The sequence below is a fragment of the Macrobrachium nipponense genome, chromosome 15 (assembly GCF_015104395.2).
Source record: "Macrobrachium nipponense isolate FS-2020 chromosome 15, ASM1510439v2, whole genome shotgun sequence".
NCBI classification, from domain to species: Eukaryota; Metazoa; Arthropoda; class Malacostraca; order Decapoda; family Palaemonidae; genus Macrobrachium; species Macrobrachium nipponense.
In genome coordinates this window covers 71,458,491-71,477,943 of record NC_087208.1, presented here as the reverse complement: position 1 = coordinate 71,477,943, position 19,453 = coordinate 71,458,491, and the positions used below count along the sequence as shown (strand labels likewise).

Below are 19,453 nucleotides of genomic sequence, written 5' to 3'. Positions count from 1 at the left end.
GTCACGGCTTTCATACTGCCCGAACCAATCAACGGGAGATGAGACAGCGCGCCAAAGCGTCCGTTAGTGTTCGTGTGAGTGTCAAACATATATTCCGATCGGTGTTTTTCCTCAATAATTCGGTAAGTACACTAAAATTAAAGATTCAGAGGCAGAGAAATATATTCCACCATGTTTGTGAATTTCCGCTGATTTTCCTGAGCCATTCAGATGGCGGACACGAATGAAAAGTGCTCAGGAAAATGGCAAAAGAAAATCTGGTCACAAGCGTTCAAAAGTTGGCGGGATTGGAGAAGAAGACACGGCTACCACTGCGAAGCGTCACCCGACCACGCTCTCGCTTCAATTTCGCAAAATTCATATTTAGCTTATCATTCCCACCATGAGAGAGATTTCGATAGTTTAAAGTCCATTAGTAGGTATAGGAAACGAGGGCGAAAAATTTGAGGTGGCCCATAATATTGGCAATGGTGATGTTTATTTGTTCACGATGTCCCAAATTTCTAGAAAAATGGCAACTGTCAACACGGCTGCGCCCGTAACACTTTTCTAATGAATGTCATTACCCAGTGACTTTAGGACGGAAGATGCACCGTTGGGCTTCTCAGTAACTTATTGTTATAGTTCTTGTATCATGGGTAATGATTGATGCATGTCAGATCAATGTTAGAGTGGCCCACATGAACCCAAGGTCTCTAGGGGTCGGTGTGTGGCGGTTGTTCTATGGCAGACATGCCATGCAAGAGGCGTTCTGCGCATGCGTAGTAGTGCTTTAGCCAATTTCATGCATTCAATCCCTCAGAATGGATTTCATGAATTGTTCCTATTCATATTTTAATGGGATTTCGTTTCGATGTTGGTAACCTGAGAGATGAGGAGTGAATTGGAGAAGAAAATAAGAGCAATCTCATTTTATCCAATCCCAGTTTTCTGATATCGGCGTTAGCTTTGCGGAAATATTTGCATAGCAGTGTTCGGGTTGTAAAGCACTAAATTATGTGGTTTTGAAACCCATCCGGAAAAACATTTGTTCATTTATACTAGTTGTGTTGGGTTGCTCATATTAATAGGAAATTTTTATTTTAATATATAGTCCTTTTCTTTGTAATTATTGGTATTACGGCTACTTATGTCAATCAACATACTTTGCAGTACGCTTATAAAAGTTCCAATGACTTCAATTTTGCAAAGAGATCTTCCTGAAAGAGAATGCTAGTGTAGTAAGAAAATGCCAGAGTAAGTTGTCATGAGGAATCGGTTCCTAAACAAATCAATTATACAGTGTTAAGTAATTATTGTTACTTTGTTTCAGCAAGTCAAGATGACTAATATGATCTGGATAATAAACACTTTGCATGCAAACTTACACACTACATGCCACGCTTGAATGAAATCATATTTGTTAAATTGCGTGATAATTGTTTGAAGGCTTTACAAGAGCAATATTGTACTTTATGTTTGCCACATAAAAATTCATTTGCGATTTAAGGATTATCATACTTCATACCTCTTTGTTCCGTGGTGGGGTATCGCTGCCAGTGCCCGTCAGCGTCTCTTTGCAGTCCCTTCGACTCCCTTTCCTAGCTTTTGAATGTACCCACGTCCATATTCCCTTTCATCGAGTAACTGCAGGTTTCCCCTTTGTAATGCCTTTAAAACCTCTACTCTGTTTCAAAGACTATATTGTACATGAGATTACTATGTAAAAAATATGTATATATATGGATGTATAAATTTACAATAAAAAAAAACTGTTTCCTCATAGGTTCCAGTGCGTTGTGCTGTTGCCTACATTTTATGTTCCATACCCAACTTTGAGCTTTTGTATAATTTAAAAAGAATCTCACATTTTTATGGGAAATTTCGCTTTTGTTTTTTGTGTTATAATTGTTTAGTTTATTCTGCCAGGGACGAAATGGCAGTGTAGAAGTAATTTTTTGACGGCTAGAAAAGCCCTAATGTGAATATAATTAAGGTAATGGTCACCTTATTACTTAGGGCAGTTCGAGAGCATTTTTGTTGAGTAGTGTATTCTATAGACTGTTAAGTTAACGACAGCTTTATTTTTGCTGTAAAAATGGATACAATGTGCGAGTTTTAGAAATTATTTTCCCTAAAAATAGCTTCCACTTAGTCAAGCACGCTTAACATTACGAACAATTGGGAAAATCTTGTTTTCAAAGATGTATAAAATCATCTAACTTATATCAAAAGTGGTTGAAACGTTTGTTTGATTGACCCGGAAGTTCAAATTTATGCGTACTGGGTGTGGTTGGTATAAATCTCCGTTTGAAAGAGTGGTTGGTTGAGCTTGAGATTGCTTTAGCTCATGAATACTGTGTAAGGGGCTTCGGATTTTTATTTTCCCCATTTCATTTTTACATTTTATGTATGACTCCATTGTGATCTCGGATATATTTGAACAATAAAATTCTCTCCCCGGTATCGTCTCTAAGAACTGAAGCTGACATCTCTATTGTGTGTGTGTCCAGATTCAATCAAATGCACGAGTAGCGAATCACTGATGCGTATAGAAATTTCACCTGTTGAAGGGTGTGCGCGTCAGAGCAGTTGGTTGGTGCATGAATGACTCATTCATTTGTTTGGTTTTATCTACAGACCTCCACAGGGATGATTCGAAGTAAGTTGCTTCTTATATTTTATAATTGTCTTCTAGTGTTTTCTTATCGGTATCGTAGCTCTTGCAGAATTAGGATAGTCTTCGGTTCTTTTTTTTAAATTTGCTTTCTCTTTGTATGAGCCTTACTTTAGGTAGTAATTTGTTGTATATAGTTTGGTGTGCAATGTTCAAATGCTCTTTCACCTGACTTACAATTTGTTGCGGTTTCAAATAGCCTATATGCTTCACTTGCTTGTCTGATCACAATATTAATTTCAGAACTAAAGAAACCATAGCAGTTTCTTAGATATGTTGGTTCCCAATATTTTAGTGCTTCAAAGACTGTAAGAAGTATTTTGTATCCTCTTCTTGCTTTTACTGGGATCCAGTATAGCTAGATTAGTGGCGGGGTTAATCTGTCACGGTAACGTTATCCTTTTATTCATTACATAGTCTTTCCATATATTTATGCTAAATGTAACTGTACTCTGGAGGGTGATTAGCACTTCTGCCATATTTTCTTAACTCGTTCAAACTTCTCAGGAAAAAGGGTAACAATTTGGTAGATTTAGCAGATTTTTTGAGCGGCGCTGAAGTTTCCTCGTGTATGGATGAAAAGCAAAACAGAGATCAAAACATTATACTACTTGGACCTTGCTGCACATTTTTCAAATTGCTTAATGCAAAAATTAATTATGGTTACAAATTATATACATACATACATATATATATATATATATATATATATATATATATATATAATAGCTGGATATTACGCTTGTGCTTGTATATGTCCACACTCAGGATTAACCTTAACCTCGGGGTTAATCCTGAAAATTACCTTTTTGTATTAGGATTAAATACTTCCTTTGGCATGATGGGAAATGTATCAACGCCGCTAATTGTAGGAAAGTCTCAACCTCTCTTAGCTAGCGTCTACAGAGTATACTGTATCCATTGGAGATACCCTGCATTCAGGCTCAACTATGAGTATGTCACTCACAATCTCATTGATTTTGTTTTGTACCACCAAGTCGATGGTCTGGTTCAATACTGATATCGATTTCTTCGCAACATTTACATTATCGTGGCTTTCAAGTAACTAAAAATTCTTTGATATAATTGTCATAATTATTTTCTAAACGCAGGTTGAAGTCACCACAAATCAGTGTATTTTTGTTATCAGCCAACAAGTTTAGGAAGTCACTGAATTCGTCTAGTAATGATCTCTTATGTCTGGTGGTTTGTAAGGTGTTATGTTTTTATTTATGTGTGTAATTTTAGTGTTTTATACATACAAACGTATTGAAATCATTTTGGTTCATTATAGATACTTTGTATACTTTTTAACAAAGATAACCACTCCACCACCTTTTTTGTTTTCTCTCTGTACATGGTAAAAGTTGTGAGTCCTTGGCGTCATCTCGTTTATTTTAGAATAATCACTTACATTATTAAGCCAAGTCTCCGCTAGCAAACGTATATCTAGACTGATAATTTATAAGATTTCTAATTATGTTGGTTTTATTTTCTACAAACTGTATTATTTTTCACCCTTGATACTTGTTCTTTGTGCACTAATTCCCTTCATATGCGTGATTTTCGCCGAATTTAGGGCAAACTTGGTTATTTGTACAATTTGTAGCACCATGACCAAATTCCCGACATTTATAGCATTGATAGGGCATGAACCGTCGTATACTCTGCACCGGCTATACAGCGTATACTCGTACAATTTGTCACCTCCATCAAAGGTAGCCTTTCGTATTCGTGGTGTGCATTTGATAGTATAGTGCTTGTATTTGTCATCTTTGGCTTTCATTTATTTTACAGTTTTTTGGTGGTCGCCTTCAGAAACGAGGGTACTTATCCATGGATTTTTTTTAAATTTTTATATATTTTTTTATTTTATTTTATTGACTGTCATCTTCGTCCTTCGGAACATATACTACTTTTATTTTGGGTTAAAGTTTACCCTTCTCATTTACTGATGTATTTTTGATTGCCTGATTCGCTGTTTTTGTCTTTTCTAAGTTTTTCCTATCTGGAAATTTTGCGAATAAGTGTCCATCTTTTGTTTGAACCTGTTCAACCGGCGCTGTTATTTTACTCATAATTTGCTTCTTTCCATCTGCTGCTGTGCTCTCTTTGCAGATTGGATCAAAAGCCGCCCCCCCCCCCCCCCCCCCCCCCTTTTTTTTTTTATCTTGAGTGATTTTGCATAAGTTTTGCCAGGGGTGCTCATCGGCGTAAAATGCACGGGGACGATAGGTGACGTTTTCAATGTGAATATAGCGACAAAACTTGTGATTTTTTGTTCTGATGCTCGATCAACTTTGCATTATGAAGAAATGATTATTCACAAAAAGTATATAACGTTAGTTTACTTAAACACAAGCGGTAATTTAATCATTGAAGGTGAACAGTCAGGCCATGTAGATAACCATTTATGTTCTGGTTAGTAAAAGACAAAGAACCCATAGAGAATGTCGCGTGGTAAGAAGAGCAATTTTAGCAGTTTTATGACTACACCGGTAGGCCTACCGGTAGCGTAATGACCGCGCTCCTGTCTGCTGGCAACTTTCGTAGTCCTTCAGTTAGCGGCAGACTTCACTTCTCTGCTAAGACAACGCTTGGATGTCTTGGTAATTCCTTTTTGATGATTTGATTGACTTACTTATCTGGCGTAATTTGCACGGTATATAGTATAGGTTATTGTTTCTAGTTTTCGTTTTTTTTAATGGAATATGTTGTATTGCTACTGTAGAAGAAGGTTTATTGTGGTCAATGCCTTTTCAGTGTTGACCAGTGGTTTTTTTATATTATTATTATTGGACTAATTATTACTTTTATAGGTTTTAATGTTTTATATTTTCAAGTCAAAGATAATGTTATTACGGATTCAGGATAATTATTATTATTATTATTATTATTCAATGTCTTCTGCGTACTTAAAAATTTTAGATTATAGGAATTTCGGCCAGAGCCTTTCTAGAGGCCCCATATCCGCCTGGCTGTAGATTAAGTTGGCCTTGCGCCAGGCCCGATTAAACTTAATTTCGGTAAGATTATGCGTTCAGAATAAGACGGAAGTTATAATTTTATTTTAGAATAGTTTTAATTAGATTGCGTCTTTGATTTAGACGGTTTAACATGGTTTTATTCGACTAGCTCTTCGAAGAATTTGGTTGTCAGTCAGTAAACGATGAGTGCAAAGTATTCCTTTCAAGTTCATCCTTCAGATTCCTTGAGGGCACGTCCCGGAGTTGTCTTGTCCAGAAGAATTAAAGACGAGAATCTCAATAAAAAATCTTGATCTTCTGACCCTTTATAATTATGTACTTTATGGGGAGAATCGTTCAGTAAGTTACCCCGAGAACATAATTCGAAGATCAGGAAGATGTGTTTCTCTTAGGTTTGTTTGAGTTTGGCGCTTTAAATCATCTTTATAGGAGTTTTATTAATCGAAATACAATGATGTAAGAAAATACTCAATTAGGTGAACATAAATAGGTCTCTGTTATCTTTCTTATTCGGTTCATATAATAGTGTTCTTCGAAACTAAGGCATTTCTATATATTGGTCTTATTTAATTTCGTAAAGTGTGCACTAGATTCTGTTAATGCCGTGTTCTTTGTTATTTGTCTTTTGAATATATTTGAATACTTTTTGCTTTTATTAGGTTCATCAAAATACGTCTATATATATTATATATATATATATATATATATATATAGATATATATTATATATTAATTATATATATATATATATATGAAGCTTTAGTCTTTCTTTTTCACGAAGATAGATAGCATATGAGGTTGTAGTCCACATTGGAAAAGAAAAGCAGAAATTCCTTCTAGCTCAACAGTTTCAGCCTTTATTTTAAATAGGTTGTTACAGTAACTGACTCCTGTAATTCAGTAATCAACGTTTGTCTAACTGCTTATTTTTATTTTGTTTCTTATATTTTACTTTGAATGTACTGTAAACTTTGTGCGCTAGTTAATAAACAGCTCGCTCTCTCTCTCTCTCTCTCTCTCTCTCTCTCTCTCTCTCTCTCTCTCTCTCTCTCTCTATTCTCTCTCTCTCTCTCTCTCATATATGAAAGTTTTGGGCCCATTTATTCCTTTCAGTTCTAGAGCGTGACATACGGTACAAGGCATATTTTGGTAAAACATCTGTTCAGTAGGTAAAACAGACGCTAGATATGATGTTTCCGTCATTACAGCAATGCAGAGGAACAAGCCAAAAAAAGACCTGTAACTTAGGTGTGCAAGTTTCAGCAAAATGCAACTCCTTACGGCGTACCAAAATTATGAATTGGAAAGGACTCGAGTTGTGAAGATGAATTCAACTCTTGCACGAAAGCCACGTATTCTATTTTCCAAGTGTTTAAAGAGGGCATTTGCCTGTACGAATCTCATTTTACACCGCTTCTTCGTCGGCACAGCTCCCTTAACACTCATAACCGTAGGAAATAGCTATTGCTATTTCTCAAAGGGTATTGGGACTGCATTTTGTTGCGTGCAACTAAACAATGACAGACAAAGCGAGATCCCTATATTTTGCCTCAGTTTGTTTGCTTGTATTTTTTTAGTGTCTTGGCTTTGTGCTTGATTTTCTAAATTATACCAAAATAGTATCATTCTTATTTACGTATAATTTTTGCAGTTGTCTAACCTGAAGTACGTGCTATCGTAATTTCGTGAAAATAACTCAGTAATACCAATCTTAACACCCAAGCGATGAACTTGATGAGGCAGGGGTATTTGGTACCTCCGCAATTGAGGGGTCGTGTTATCCAAGAAATTTAGAGGTGAGATGGTAGTTTGGAATTTAGATTTCGGAAAGCCAAAGGAAGACCAACGGGGATTCTAAAGTTCTTCTATCTACTGGCTTCGTCGAAGACTATCCTCCGTTTGAACGTTACGCGTGTCTCACATACTTGAATCCTTCTTTCTCCCTCATTATTTTTTTTATAGCTTAGGTTTGAGGTCTCCCCTATGTACCATCTGCCAGTCCGAGCCCTACACTATCGGTTTTCTTCTGTAGAGACACTTGTGGAATGTTGACGAGTGTTTGGGGCTTAGTCTGAGTGTCGTTGTAATGTCCGAGTATGTGTATGTGCTGTCTTTTGGTTAGGTTTATTTTCCAGTCGTTTAGTAGGATTAACAAATAACAAAAGCAAAAAAAAAAAAAAAAAAAAAAAAAAAAAAAAAAAAAATTATGCCTTGAATTTTTTTTACGAAAACTTGTCTGGAGGTGGGCTTCGAGACCAGCAGATTTTGGAGATCTCGCATCTGGACAAAGGACCTATTCACTGGCTTCACTTGTTTGTTTTATTCTTGTCCCATGCCCCCCCAAGAAGTATCGGGCTGTACCTTTTTATTTATAGTGTAGCAGTGACCAATAATGTTTCTTATCTTGGGGAAGATTTTCAGTCCTTAGCGTTGCCCCACGTTTGTAGTCGCCGTACGCAATTTAATCTTGATTTAATTACGACTCTATTTGTAATTATTGTTGTTAACTTTGCATGAGATATGGACCCAAATAGTTTGCGTGAGAGGGTAGGGACGGTGGATGCCATCTTCATAGTAAGATAGCTACAGGAAAGAGAGGCAAGGGGGAAACCAGGAGTTCTGTTGTGCGTTTATAAACCTAGAGAAAGCATGCGATAGAATCCCAAGAGAAGTGACATTTTTGTGTGAGGAAGAGGAAAGTTCCAAAAAGTTGGTTAGGCTGGTCGAGATGACTTATCAAATGAGCACAAAAGTAATAACCAGTTGGGAAAACAAAAAACTTTGAAGTTAGTTGTGGACTGTTGGATTACACCAGCGCAGCGGTCAGCATGAAGCCCGTTTTGGTTTGTGCTGGTCATGGATGTGTTAAGTGAAGTGATCACAGGAATGAAGAGCTGTGGGAGTTGTTGTACGCCGGATGATCAGGTGATTATGTCATAAAATGAGGAAGACCTACAGAGAATGGTTGGAGAGTGGCAGGAGTCTTTTGAGAGAGGGTGGCTTAAAGGTGAATGTGAATAAAACAGAGGTTTTGGTGAGCAGTAGGGAAGATAGAGGCAGAATAGTAATACAAAAAGGAAGAGGCTCGATCATAAAGGTAGAAAAGTTTAAATACTTAGGATCTACTTGAAAGCAAGAGGGAGGATATGAGACTGAGTTGACAGTAGGATAGACGGCTGCATGGGGGAAGTGGAGAGAGGTAACTGGAGTGGTATGTGATAAGAAAATATCAGTCAAGCTAAAAGTCAAGATCTACAGCACAGTGATAAGATTGGTGTTAATGCATGGATCGGAAACACGGGCTCTAAGAAGAAAAGTGGAAGTAAAGCTTGAGAGAACAGAGATGAGAAGGCTGAGTTGGATTATGGGAATATTGATGCCTGAGAGATTGGAAAATGACGAAATAAGAAGGGCAGGCTTAGTAAAGATTACAGAGGTGATAAGAGATGCACGATTGAGATGGTATGGACATGTGTTGAGGATGTATGACGAGGAGAGAGTGAATTAGATGTTGAGATAAAAGTGAAGGAAGATGTGGAGAGAAGAGGTTTGGTGGAGGATGATGCCTTTGATAGAAGGCACTGGAGAAGGCGCATCAAGCAACTGACCTCTTTATGTAGGGGTAACGGTGGGAAAGAAGAAGTTTGAATTTATAATTGTGATTTATATAGATACTTAAATACAATAAAAAAATTTGAATTTTGTGTAAAAGCGTGTCGATCAGCAACTGCTGTGGCTGTCAGAGCAGTTTTCAATTACTCAAAATTACAACTAACAACATGAATCTATCTATCTTTCATAAACAAGAATAAGCTAGATTAATCAATAAGAATTGATAAGAAATACCATTCCCTTATTGTGCTGTTTAAACATCTTAATTGAATACACCATAACGCATTCTATTATACAAAAGGTGGAGGCTGTGTTAAGCCTCAGCTTCGGGTTCTACAGATGCCTTACAAAAACAATACGGTGTCCACGTTTGTTCGCGAACTATTGTTTCTATAAGTTCTGATGGGTATGGTAGGTTCGATATTGGCCTACAGAAGTTAAGATTTTCTTTATCATCTTTCCCCTTGCAAGCCGACTTTATACAAGCGTTTCACTAATTGGGAAGGATATCTGTGCTAAACTCATTTTGACACTATCAAAATTAAAGTGTTTTGCATCTTTTAAGTCACTTATGGGAAATAGGTTCTTTTCACCGTAGGTGTTTTTTACTTATGGGAAATGGTTTATTTTCACCGTAGGCGTTTTTTACTTTTCTCTTCGTTTTTTCAAAGTCATTCATGTTCAGTTCTTCAAACTTGCTGAATTTGCTATTTCTCATTATGATCACTGGGAAATCATTAGGGACCTTCTTTTCTAAATATGACCGATTCTTTCACAACGTTATCAGCCAGGTTCTCCTGGTCACTGGTTACACAAGGTAGAACTATTTCTCTTTTTAGTTCTAATATTCCCGCTAAATTTTAGTGGATATTTTAAGGAATTTTCTCTTCATAAACATTTTATTGTGATATGACATTGTCTTGAATTTCATAATCAAGTCGTCGTACTTATTTCTGGCTGTTTTATAGTGATCCATTTTCATACTTCTTGATCCTTCGATCTTTTCCATAGATCTTCCATTTTTCTTTTTCTCTTAGCTTCACTTAATTCACTGTTAAACCATTTGGCCTTTTCTTGACTGTCATCAGCTTACGCATACCTGGTCACCTGTCAGTGCATTTCTGAAGTTACAGTGGCTTGTTTCTCTGATTTTCTTTATGATGTCAACATTAAATTTATCAGATTTAAAAGTTGGTTTGTTTCTGTAAGTGATAGTTTTTAGCGTTGTATAGCCTTTCCATATATTTATACTAAATGTAACTAGGTTGTTGATGTATTGGCGATATCACGCATTCAGGCTCAACCATAAGTATGTCACTCACAATCTCATTGATTTTGTTTTGTATCACCAAGTCGATGGTCTGGTTCAATACTGATGTCGATTTCTTCGCAACATTTACATTATCGTGGCTTTCAAGTAACTATAAATTCTTTGACTTAATTGTCAAAATTATTTTCTAAACGCAGGTTGAAGTCACCACAAATCAGAGTATTTTTGTTATCAGTTAACAAGTTTAGGAAGTCACTGAATTCGTCTAGAAACGATCTCTTACTTGTGCCTGGTGGTTTGTAAACTGTTGTAATCTGTTTGTGTATTTATGTGTGTAATTTTAGTGTTGATATATTCGAATGTTAGAACATTTTGGTTCATTATAGACACTAGTATACTCTTTTTATTATATTATTATTGTAATTATATATTATTTTTTTTTACACCAAGGTTCTCACTCCACCTTTTTTGTTTTCTCTCGGTACATGATAAAAGTTGTGAGTCCCTGACGTCATTTCTTTTATTTTATAATAATCACCTACATTATTGCTTACCCAAGTCTTCGTTAGCATGCATATATCAAGATTGTGATCATTTATAAGATTTTTAATAGTGTTGGTTTTATTTCCTACTGACTGTATGCTTATTAAATTGCATAGAAGATTGTTAGTCAAAGCCATGATTCGTGTTATTTTTCACCTTTGATGTTTGTTCTTTATATACTATGTTTTATGTTTAGTATCTTTATGGCCTTTCTTTTCACAATTTTTATACCCTTTAAGGTGGTGGTGGTAGTACATTCATTTGATTTGTAATTTTCACCACATTTAGGGCAAACTTGATCATTTTTACAATTTGTTGCGCTATGACCAAAATTCCTGACATAAGGCATGTAACAATCACACACCGCAACGGCTATTATACAGTGTACACAACTTGTCACCTCCATCATAGATAGCGTTTCGTATTTGTGATGTGCATTTGATGATGTAGTGCTTTATATATTTGTCATCTTCAGCTTTCATTTCCTTTGGAATTTTCAGATCGTCATTTTCTGAAATGAGAGTACGTACCTATCCATGGAGTTTTCTTTACAGTTTTAGTGACAATGTCATTTTCCTCTTTCGGAACATATACTACTTTTATTTTGGGTTTTAGTTTACCCTTCTCATTTACTGATATATTGGTGATTTCTTGAATATCCATTTTTGCCTTCTCTAAATTTTTCCTATCTGCAGATCTTACAAATAAGATTCAATCCCTTGTTGTTTTAACTTGTTCAACTGGCGCCGTTATTTTGCTCATAATTTGCTGCTGTGCTCTCTACGTTTGTAGATTTGATCAAAAACATTTTTTTTGTCTTGAATGATTCTGCTTAAGTTTTGTCCATCTTTATCAACATGCCAATTTTGCTGTAAATTTCATCTATGTAAGTCATTACGTCTCTAGTCCTTTGAGCCGAAAACCGAATCAACTCTGCTAACGTGTCTGTGTTTGCTTCTTTTTCAAGTTCTTCTTCAATGAATTTTTTGTGTTCTTTGTTCAAGGCTCTTGCAATTGTTACAAATGTACAATATGCTACCACTCGAAAGTATGGACGTGTGTATATCTCAATTCCCGCACATTCGTAGTAGAACCATGTATCACACATTTTGCAGCAAGTAACTTCATCGGAGCAACGTTCACAAGTTCCTGACTCGCTCTCGATTTGGGTTGACTGATCTTCCTCCAGTATCTTCCTTAGTGTTCCATCTTTATGTGCTGTTCTGGTAATTTCTTTATAAAGTTTATATGTTAATATGAGCTTTCCACCTTTTGTTTTAAATTCTACATACTTTTTCTCTTTTTCCTCTCTCTTCCTCGTATTCACTTTGAACATGTTGCTAGCCTTGCACTTTACACAGAGCACTTCTCAGACACGTCCTACCTGCACGGTTGCTACTCATTGCCAAGGTGTCCCGGGAATAGAGATGCAAATTCTTTGCCTTGGAAAGTTGAACTTCGATATTATCAAACTCTCGACGCAGCTGTGAGGGATTTCGTGCCATATATACTTTTAAGTCGTGGCCTTGCACATAAACCCTCAGTCCAACTAATGATGCGGGGCATTCCTCCCCAATTTGTTCTTTATTGTTTTGTTTCCTTATGAATATGCTACACATTTAATTTTATTTGCAAAACCTTCACGCTCTCCCGTCTTTAATTAGCGACATATCATGAATGGCTAATTTTCTATGACTGTTTATAAGGTTGATGAAATGTAAAATTCCTTTGATTGTGTACATCAAAACATGTCCTGATTATGTGCTTTTTGTGCAAGCATTGCATTTCGCAGTCTAAATTTTGAAGAACCACATGAAAATGACCACATTACTGAACATTCCAGCGTAGTATATGGCTTGTATTTAAAAATACTGTGACTTGGCTGCTAATGACATCAGTGGAACGGTTATCGAAGAGTACGAATGACTTCTAGCGCAACAAAATTTAGAAATACGCAAGCGTTTAATCACCGATTTTTAAACATATATTTGAGTTTGTTTATGCGGTGTGGCGTAAGTGCGCCAACTATGTTCTGTGTGTACGTGAGTATACAGATGTTTGTCCGTTAGTTTGTACGCGCGGTAGATACAAGTCAGTCAGGTTCACGTGTGGTGTTTATGCGCTGAACGTCTAGTGCTGGTAGAGCTTGTTGGGGAGTGTGTCGGTGTATCGGGGAAAGTGCAGTGCGGGGTAAAACACGGTTCGTCTGTGTTTGTTCATTGCGTTACAACGGATGTATGTTGGTGCTTTTTGACGTAGAAATTGTCAGCCGTCAGGATTTAGAGATTACAGCGACGAGAAGACTAGTGGATTTTGTTGTAAATCAAGTACCTTGAGCGTGCTTCTTATGAGTGAGTATTGAAGTTAGCAGAATATATATAATATATATATCCTGCATGGTTTCTGTAATGTTACAGAATAAAACGTAGACGAGGCTCTCATTAAAGAGGCCGGGAGTCAGGGTGGGCTGAACGGGAAGTTCATTTCAGCCATAGTGTGGAGTCGACAGGTGTATCGAATACCCATGGCTGTCACGGGAAGATGATGTCGTATTGAATTCCCTTAAGGAGAGCCAGGTATTTGAATAAGTTTCAGTCAGTTAATAGCCCTGGTATCATTCGGCATGTAATACCTTTTCAAAAATACTTTATATAAGGTTGTTGTGTCGAAATCTCCCAACATTAACGCATGACTGCTTTAACTTCGAAGGTTTTTGTCAGACGGGATTTAGGTTAATGTTCATCTGTTCAGGATAGCGGTGTGCAATGGTTGTCACGTTATTTTGGGAACGGTCTTTTATTACATAATGTCAAGTAACTAATGAGACAGTAATTTAAGGTTTTAATTCAAGTGGCATGATTTTATCGTATCAGATTTCCTGGACTAAACTGCTACTAACGGATGACGTATCAGTAGACTCGCATCAAAGAATAATTAACTTTTAAAATATGGGCCCACACAGTTTGAATTTGTAATTGTAAACAGGCGTTCTCAGTTCGTATAAATTATATCTGAAACTGATGCACAGTCGAAACAATGCTTTAATCCAGAAAATGGCTCTGTATTAGTGTTATTCTCATGATCTGAAATGACAAATAAATCAATATTTCTGCCAGTTCGTGTGGTCAGCCATAAATTATGCACTGAAGCTTTCATATTTCAGAGAAGGCTAAAGTTGAATCGCGTAACTGTTTAGTATATTGAATAACCAGCATCAACCCCAGGGTATCGATTATCAAGTACCAGCCTGTGGGTCAGTGTTTGCGGCATGAAGTGTAAATATTAACTTAGCAGCGGAGTGGGCGTTTGTTGAGTAAAGAAGTGAGAATCATAATCAGATACTGGAGGACCCTTCTTTCCAACAGGTTAGCATGGTTAAGGTGTTACAATTTTCAATGTAAAACAATAGATGATTACTATGACGCTCAAACGTATATTCCGTAACGCCAAGGAAACAATTTTTTTGGGGGGGTAGCTCAGTTTAGACGTTTTCACCAACGGCAAGTCTGAAATATGCAGAGCTCCAGTCTTGACTTATCTGAGGACAACAGTGCTATGAGGACGAGTGGGAATGGATGGTGGTATGGAGTAGATTCCGTGGAGCAGCCGTTGAAACAGTCTTCATGAATGGACTGGATTTTGGCTGACAGGTTACAGGCAGCCGGGCCGGCATTGCCGCCGGGATGGATGGGTTGCCATGTTGCGTTTCTTCGTCTGATCGATAGTAACGTCTGGCCGAGACACTTGAATTTTGAGGACACGTGCAATTGAAGCGTTAAAGCTAGAGAAAAAGCACTCATCCCCTTGCAATGTGTACGGGACGTTAGTCATTGTAGCAGTTGGCCAACAGCAGCTTTCCTGGGTGTCATATTCGGTCATAAAATGTTTTGGAATCTTAATGGCAGCTCAAACTCCTGCTCACAATCTCCTGAGCAGACGCATGCCTGACCCAGACTCGCATACCAGAGCTGGCCCCCTGTCTCCCAAACCTCCCACTACCCCTGTAGGACAGGCATCAAACCCCCCCACGCGTCTTAATCATTCGTTCTTACGCAGCTTTATTGTATACTGCAAGTGGATGTGGCTACATTGCAGAAGATTTCGATGTTCCTTATGGACATAAGCAAAATTATGAAGCATAAAACTTGAAGTGTTTTAAGGTTTTGGCAGGGTTGTGTCCGTGTCCGTTTAAACTAATACAAATAAGTCCGCATTATAGTATTTATTTTTGAAGGGAGTGGATGAAAAGTCACTACTAACCAAGTCTTTTCCTTTACGCTCTACTTTTCCTCCTCCGATGGTTTTCTCTCGCGGCATTTCTTCGCGTTGTGGCTGTTCAATCCCTGGAGCAGTAGCATTAGAGACCAATTATCGTCTTGGTTCCGTAGCCATTCTGCTAAAGGGTCATAGAATATCTGGCAAAGCCCCGGGGAGGAAAAGCCCGGACCATCTCTACCTCTCTCTGCTCTCCTTTCGTTCCAATTTGTCTTTCATGATCTGGCTTTTAAGAGAGTTATCTGTACCTGTCATTACTGATGAAGTTTCTCTCCCTCACACATATAGTACAAATGCAGTTTGTAGCTCACTCACACATTAAATACATTAAGCAAGGTTTAAAAACTGCAAAACCCCTTCAAAATATGACTGTTGCTTCTGGAAGCAGTTTTGTGTGATAGTTGAGGGTTGAATGTTGTGGGTCTTAGTTTGTGGCCGGCTGTTTTACATTAAGGGAACCGAGGGGTGCCGTAAATTCATGGACATTTTCTTTTCCGTTTTCTCCCAGTTAATGATACTTCTGGGTGTAGTCTGTTTACCATTTTCTCTTCAGCCCACGGAAAAGACGTACTCAAGTAGCCGTGTCAACCTAGCGAAGGAATCTATCGTTTGTGGTGCTTTGTTCACTGGTAACTATTATTATTATTATTATTATTATTATAGGCAGTTATCTATGAAAGTAAGTCACAGATTAGAATATCCATATAAAAAAGATTTATAAATTCATTAACTGTGAGCGTTATGTCAAGAAAAATTAAGGTGTATATAATATAATATGCATTATATGTCTTGAGCAACCAATATCTGTCTTTGAAGCTGTGCGAATAGACTAAAATCTCTCCCAAACCACTGATTGATAGTGTAACTGTGAGGTTCTCCTCATGTTACACCTGTCAAACCATTTACTGTCGATTTCCGTTCCAGCGCTGAATGACCTCAAGGTCCCAGTGCTTGGCATTTGACCTATATTCTATATTCATTTCGATTCTTTATATAAAAACATTGATAATGAATTACCTTAAGATTAAATTTGAAAGGTTTAATTATTTTTTATTTGAATACAGTGTGCGCCCTAATATGTTATCTATAGTTACGTAACTTAATTTTTTATTTCTGTTTTGAGAGAAGGAACAAGAGAAAGAGCCGTCTTGGCTGTTGTTTCCGAAAACCCCAACCACTAAAAACCCAGTTAAATTCAAACGATTGTGTTTGCCTACGGGCCTCTGAATATACTAAGATACTGACTGAAACCATCCTTATACTAAATAGCTCAATTCAAAGTCAGAGCCATTAGCGAATTCTCAACCTTCCCCTTTTATCAGAGTTTGCAATGGCATGAATGTATAAATTGGAAGTGTTGGCATATAAAAACACACCAATTGGGAATTGTCGTGAGCATTTGTTCCTATACAGATAGCACATCTATCGTCGTATTTCCAATGATAGTCTATTTGCGCGTTCCTTGTATACATATGGTTATCTCTGAACTGTTTTATTTCCTACTAAAGACTTTTCTATTTTCACGGAGTTTGATTAGCAGAATGCTCCACTGACGTGTAAGCAAATTTTCTACTGTTGGTTACAATACTTGAAAGATTTCTATGACCTCATGTAATGTCCTCAGTCATATATTTTGATCCCCAGTTATTCTTTCCATTGTAATTCTCTCTTCTACACCTCCATTTCGATCTCATTTTTCTCCGTTGTTTTTCCCTTTTGATTAAAGTATTCCTTACATGTTTTCCTTTCCAGTCTATCAAAGGCTTTGAAGGAAATTACTTCTCAGACGTCTTTAACTTAGTTTTTATTCATTCATTCCTTAAGCTGTCGGAACTGTAAACCACTACTATAGTATTTCCAGACTTGTCGTTTGGCCAGGGCAAGGGTGGGAAGTGGCTCTGCCAAATCAAACTTTCTCAATCAATTTATGTAGTATTTGAAAGCACTACAGACTAAAAACATGTTAAAATAATCCTTGCCAGCTATGCATTTTATCATAATAAACCGTTCGTAACATATTTCACTGGGTAACGATGTAAACATTGTGGATTTCCTTAAACGTGGCACAGATTTTGAGATACGCTGCCAGCTCTTTTAAAGGATTCACGTCCAAGCTACGCTGCCCTTGGGGCGCGTAGAGATTGAATTCGGATCCAGGAAAATGACGAGTGTAGGAATAAAAAATTATTAAAATATATAATCAACAAATCACTGTAGACGTGTGATGATCATATAGGCATAGAGCCAGGAGAAGGGTGAAAAGAAATGACTTGAACCGAGCGCTTTCATGTATTTCTACACCTCATCAGGGTTCAGGTACAAGTTCCAAGAAACAAATACAGTCACAAGAAGACTTCGTGACAAGACAAATGATGCTAAAAAACAAACAACGCTAACAACTACCGGACGATCCTAATAATTAATAGCCTACTTGCTTTAAAACACCCTTCGTTAAAATCTCATCAACTTTGTACAAACCTAGGCTGATATTCAATGATTTATCACAGTCTTGTTTAATTATACAGGATTCTATTAAATTTCGTTTCACTAAATCTTTGCAAAACATAATTTCCTTGGAGTCTGTCAAGTTAATACCATGATTACTATTATTCATGTGTACAAATAATGCATTTGAGATATTACCAGTCCTTACAAAATATTTGTGTTGTTTTAATCAAACTGCCAATGTCTTTCCACCTACGTAGGTTTTATTACAATTTTTACACAATCTTATAAATACATCCTGTTCCATTTCCAGGTGAATTTCAAATCAGCAAGTTTCTATCCATAATGGCTTTATTGGTGGTCTATGTGCATATATATATATATATATATATATATTATATATATATATATATATATATATATATTCTCCAGTGCTTATAATACCGTGATGGTAGTCGTATGTGCTGCAACATATCCTATATATTTTTAGGTAAATTTCCTTCACGAGTCTTACCTGTCTGTCAACCTGTTGCTTAAATCCCGTCTATCTGGTCTATCTTTCAACATAATTGCCAGGCACTGGGCAATGTAACATCATTTTTGTTTCATTGCCTACTGATTATTATTTGAAATTTTGTCTGCTGGAAATTCTCTCTCTCTCTCTCTCTCTCTCTCTCTCTCTCTCTCTCTCTCTCTCTCTCTCTCTCTCTCTCTCTCGTCTCTCTCCTCTCCTCTCTCTCTCTCATCTCTCTCTCTCTCTCTCTCTCTCTCTCTCTCTCTCTCACATTCGCATTCGTCAGTTGAATACAGTTAACGTTTATATGATGTTTACCTGTTGATTAGAAGGCCAACAGAATAGATATTTTTCAAGTCATTATTCCTCTGTTGGCTGCCGTGCTAACTGATATTTAATATTTGTCGTAACAAGTTCAGTTGGTGTTTTATTAATTGATTCATTTTAATAGAAAGTAATAAAAAGACTTTTAACTATCACCGTTTAAATCGGAAAGAGTGGGGTGTGTGGGAAATGTTAAATAATATGTAATTAACACCCAATCGTTCATAACAGCCATCTCCAAAATTCCGTGTACAGTCTTCATGTTAGGTACTGGAGCAGGAGTGTGATTACATGCTCATTGGTACACCACCTTAAAAAGAAAGAAAGAAAGATAAAAGACAACCTTCCGTGTCGTTTAAAAGTACATTTTGGTATCTGCTCGGGGAGCCAATTTTATACGTCGAGTCTTACTACCGCATTCTTTCCTGTGATTTATACCCAGACGTCTAGCACGTCCCATGTTTCCGATGTCATATCGGGTGGTTTAATCCATCCATCCACGGTCATCTGGCTTCGTGCCTGGCCCTATCACTTAACCCGGCGGGTCCTGGCAGAACGACACCACCACACAGTTCTTGGTCGTAGAGCCAAGGCCTTCGGTTTATTAGTTATTCAGGCGGACGCCGGAATGTTGAACCTAACCTTCAGGGTGCTATGGTAGACTTGCCTGACCACTCCCCCCTTGTTATATAGGAATCTTGCAGGTGCAAGAAAAAGGTTTTTCTTTCTAATATAGCCAACTGGTTTGAGGTAAAGTAGATTAAGATTTTGATTTGTGTATACTATAACGCTAGTAAAGTAAAATATTTTTGTAGCGTGATATTGGTT

General features: G+C 37.1%; 1 protein-coding gene across 5 annotated transcripts in view; it reads left to right on the top strand.

Moving 5' to 3' along the window:
• The window catches only part of LOC135195045 (delta(14)-sterol reductase TM7SF2-like), a 103,885-nt gene continuing 84,432 nt past the window's right edge, over positions 1–19,453 (top strand). Inside the window, exon 1 of one of the 5 annotated variants that reach the window (XM_064221374.1) lies at positions 1–122. Coding sequence is in view for 3 of the 5 variants with exons in the window: in XM_064221371.1 (XP_064077441.1) it covers positions 15,854–15,971 (118 nt within the window). In the remaining 2 variants the exon portion in view is untranslated. Of the gene's footprint in view, positions 123–2,616; positions 2,642–13,157; positions 13,419–15,838; positions 15,972–19,453 lie in introns of those variants that run through there. The other 4 variants (XM_064221372.1, XM_064221375.1, XM_064221373.1 and 1 more) reach the window with 4 other exon arrangements.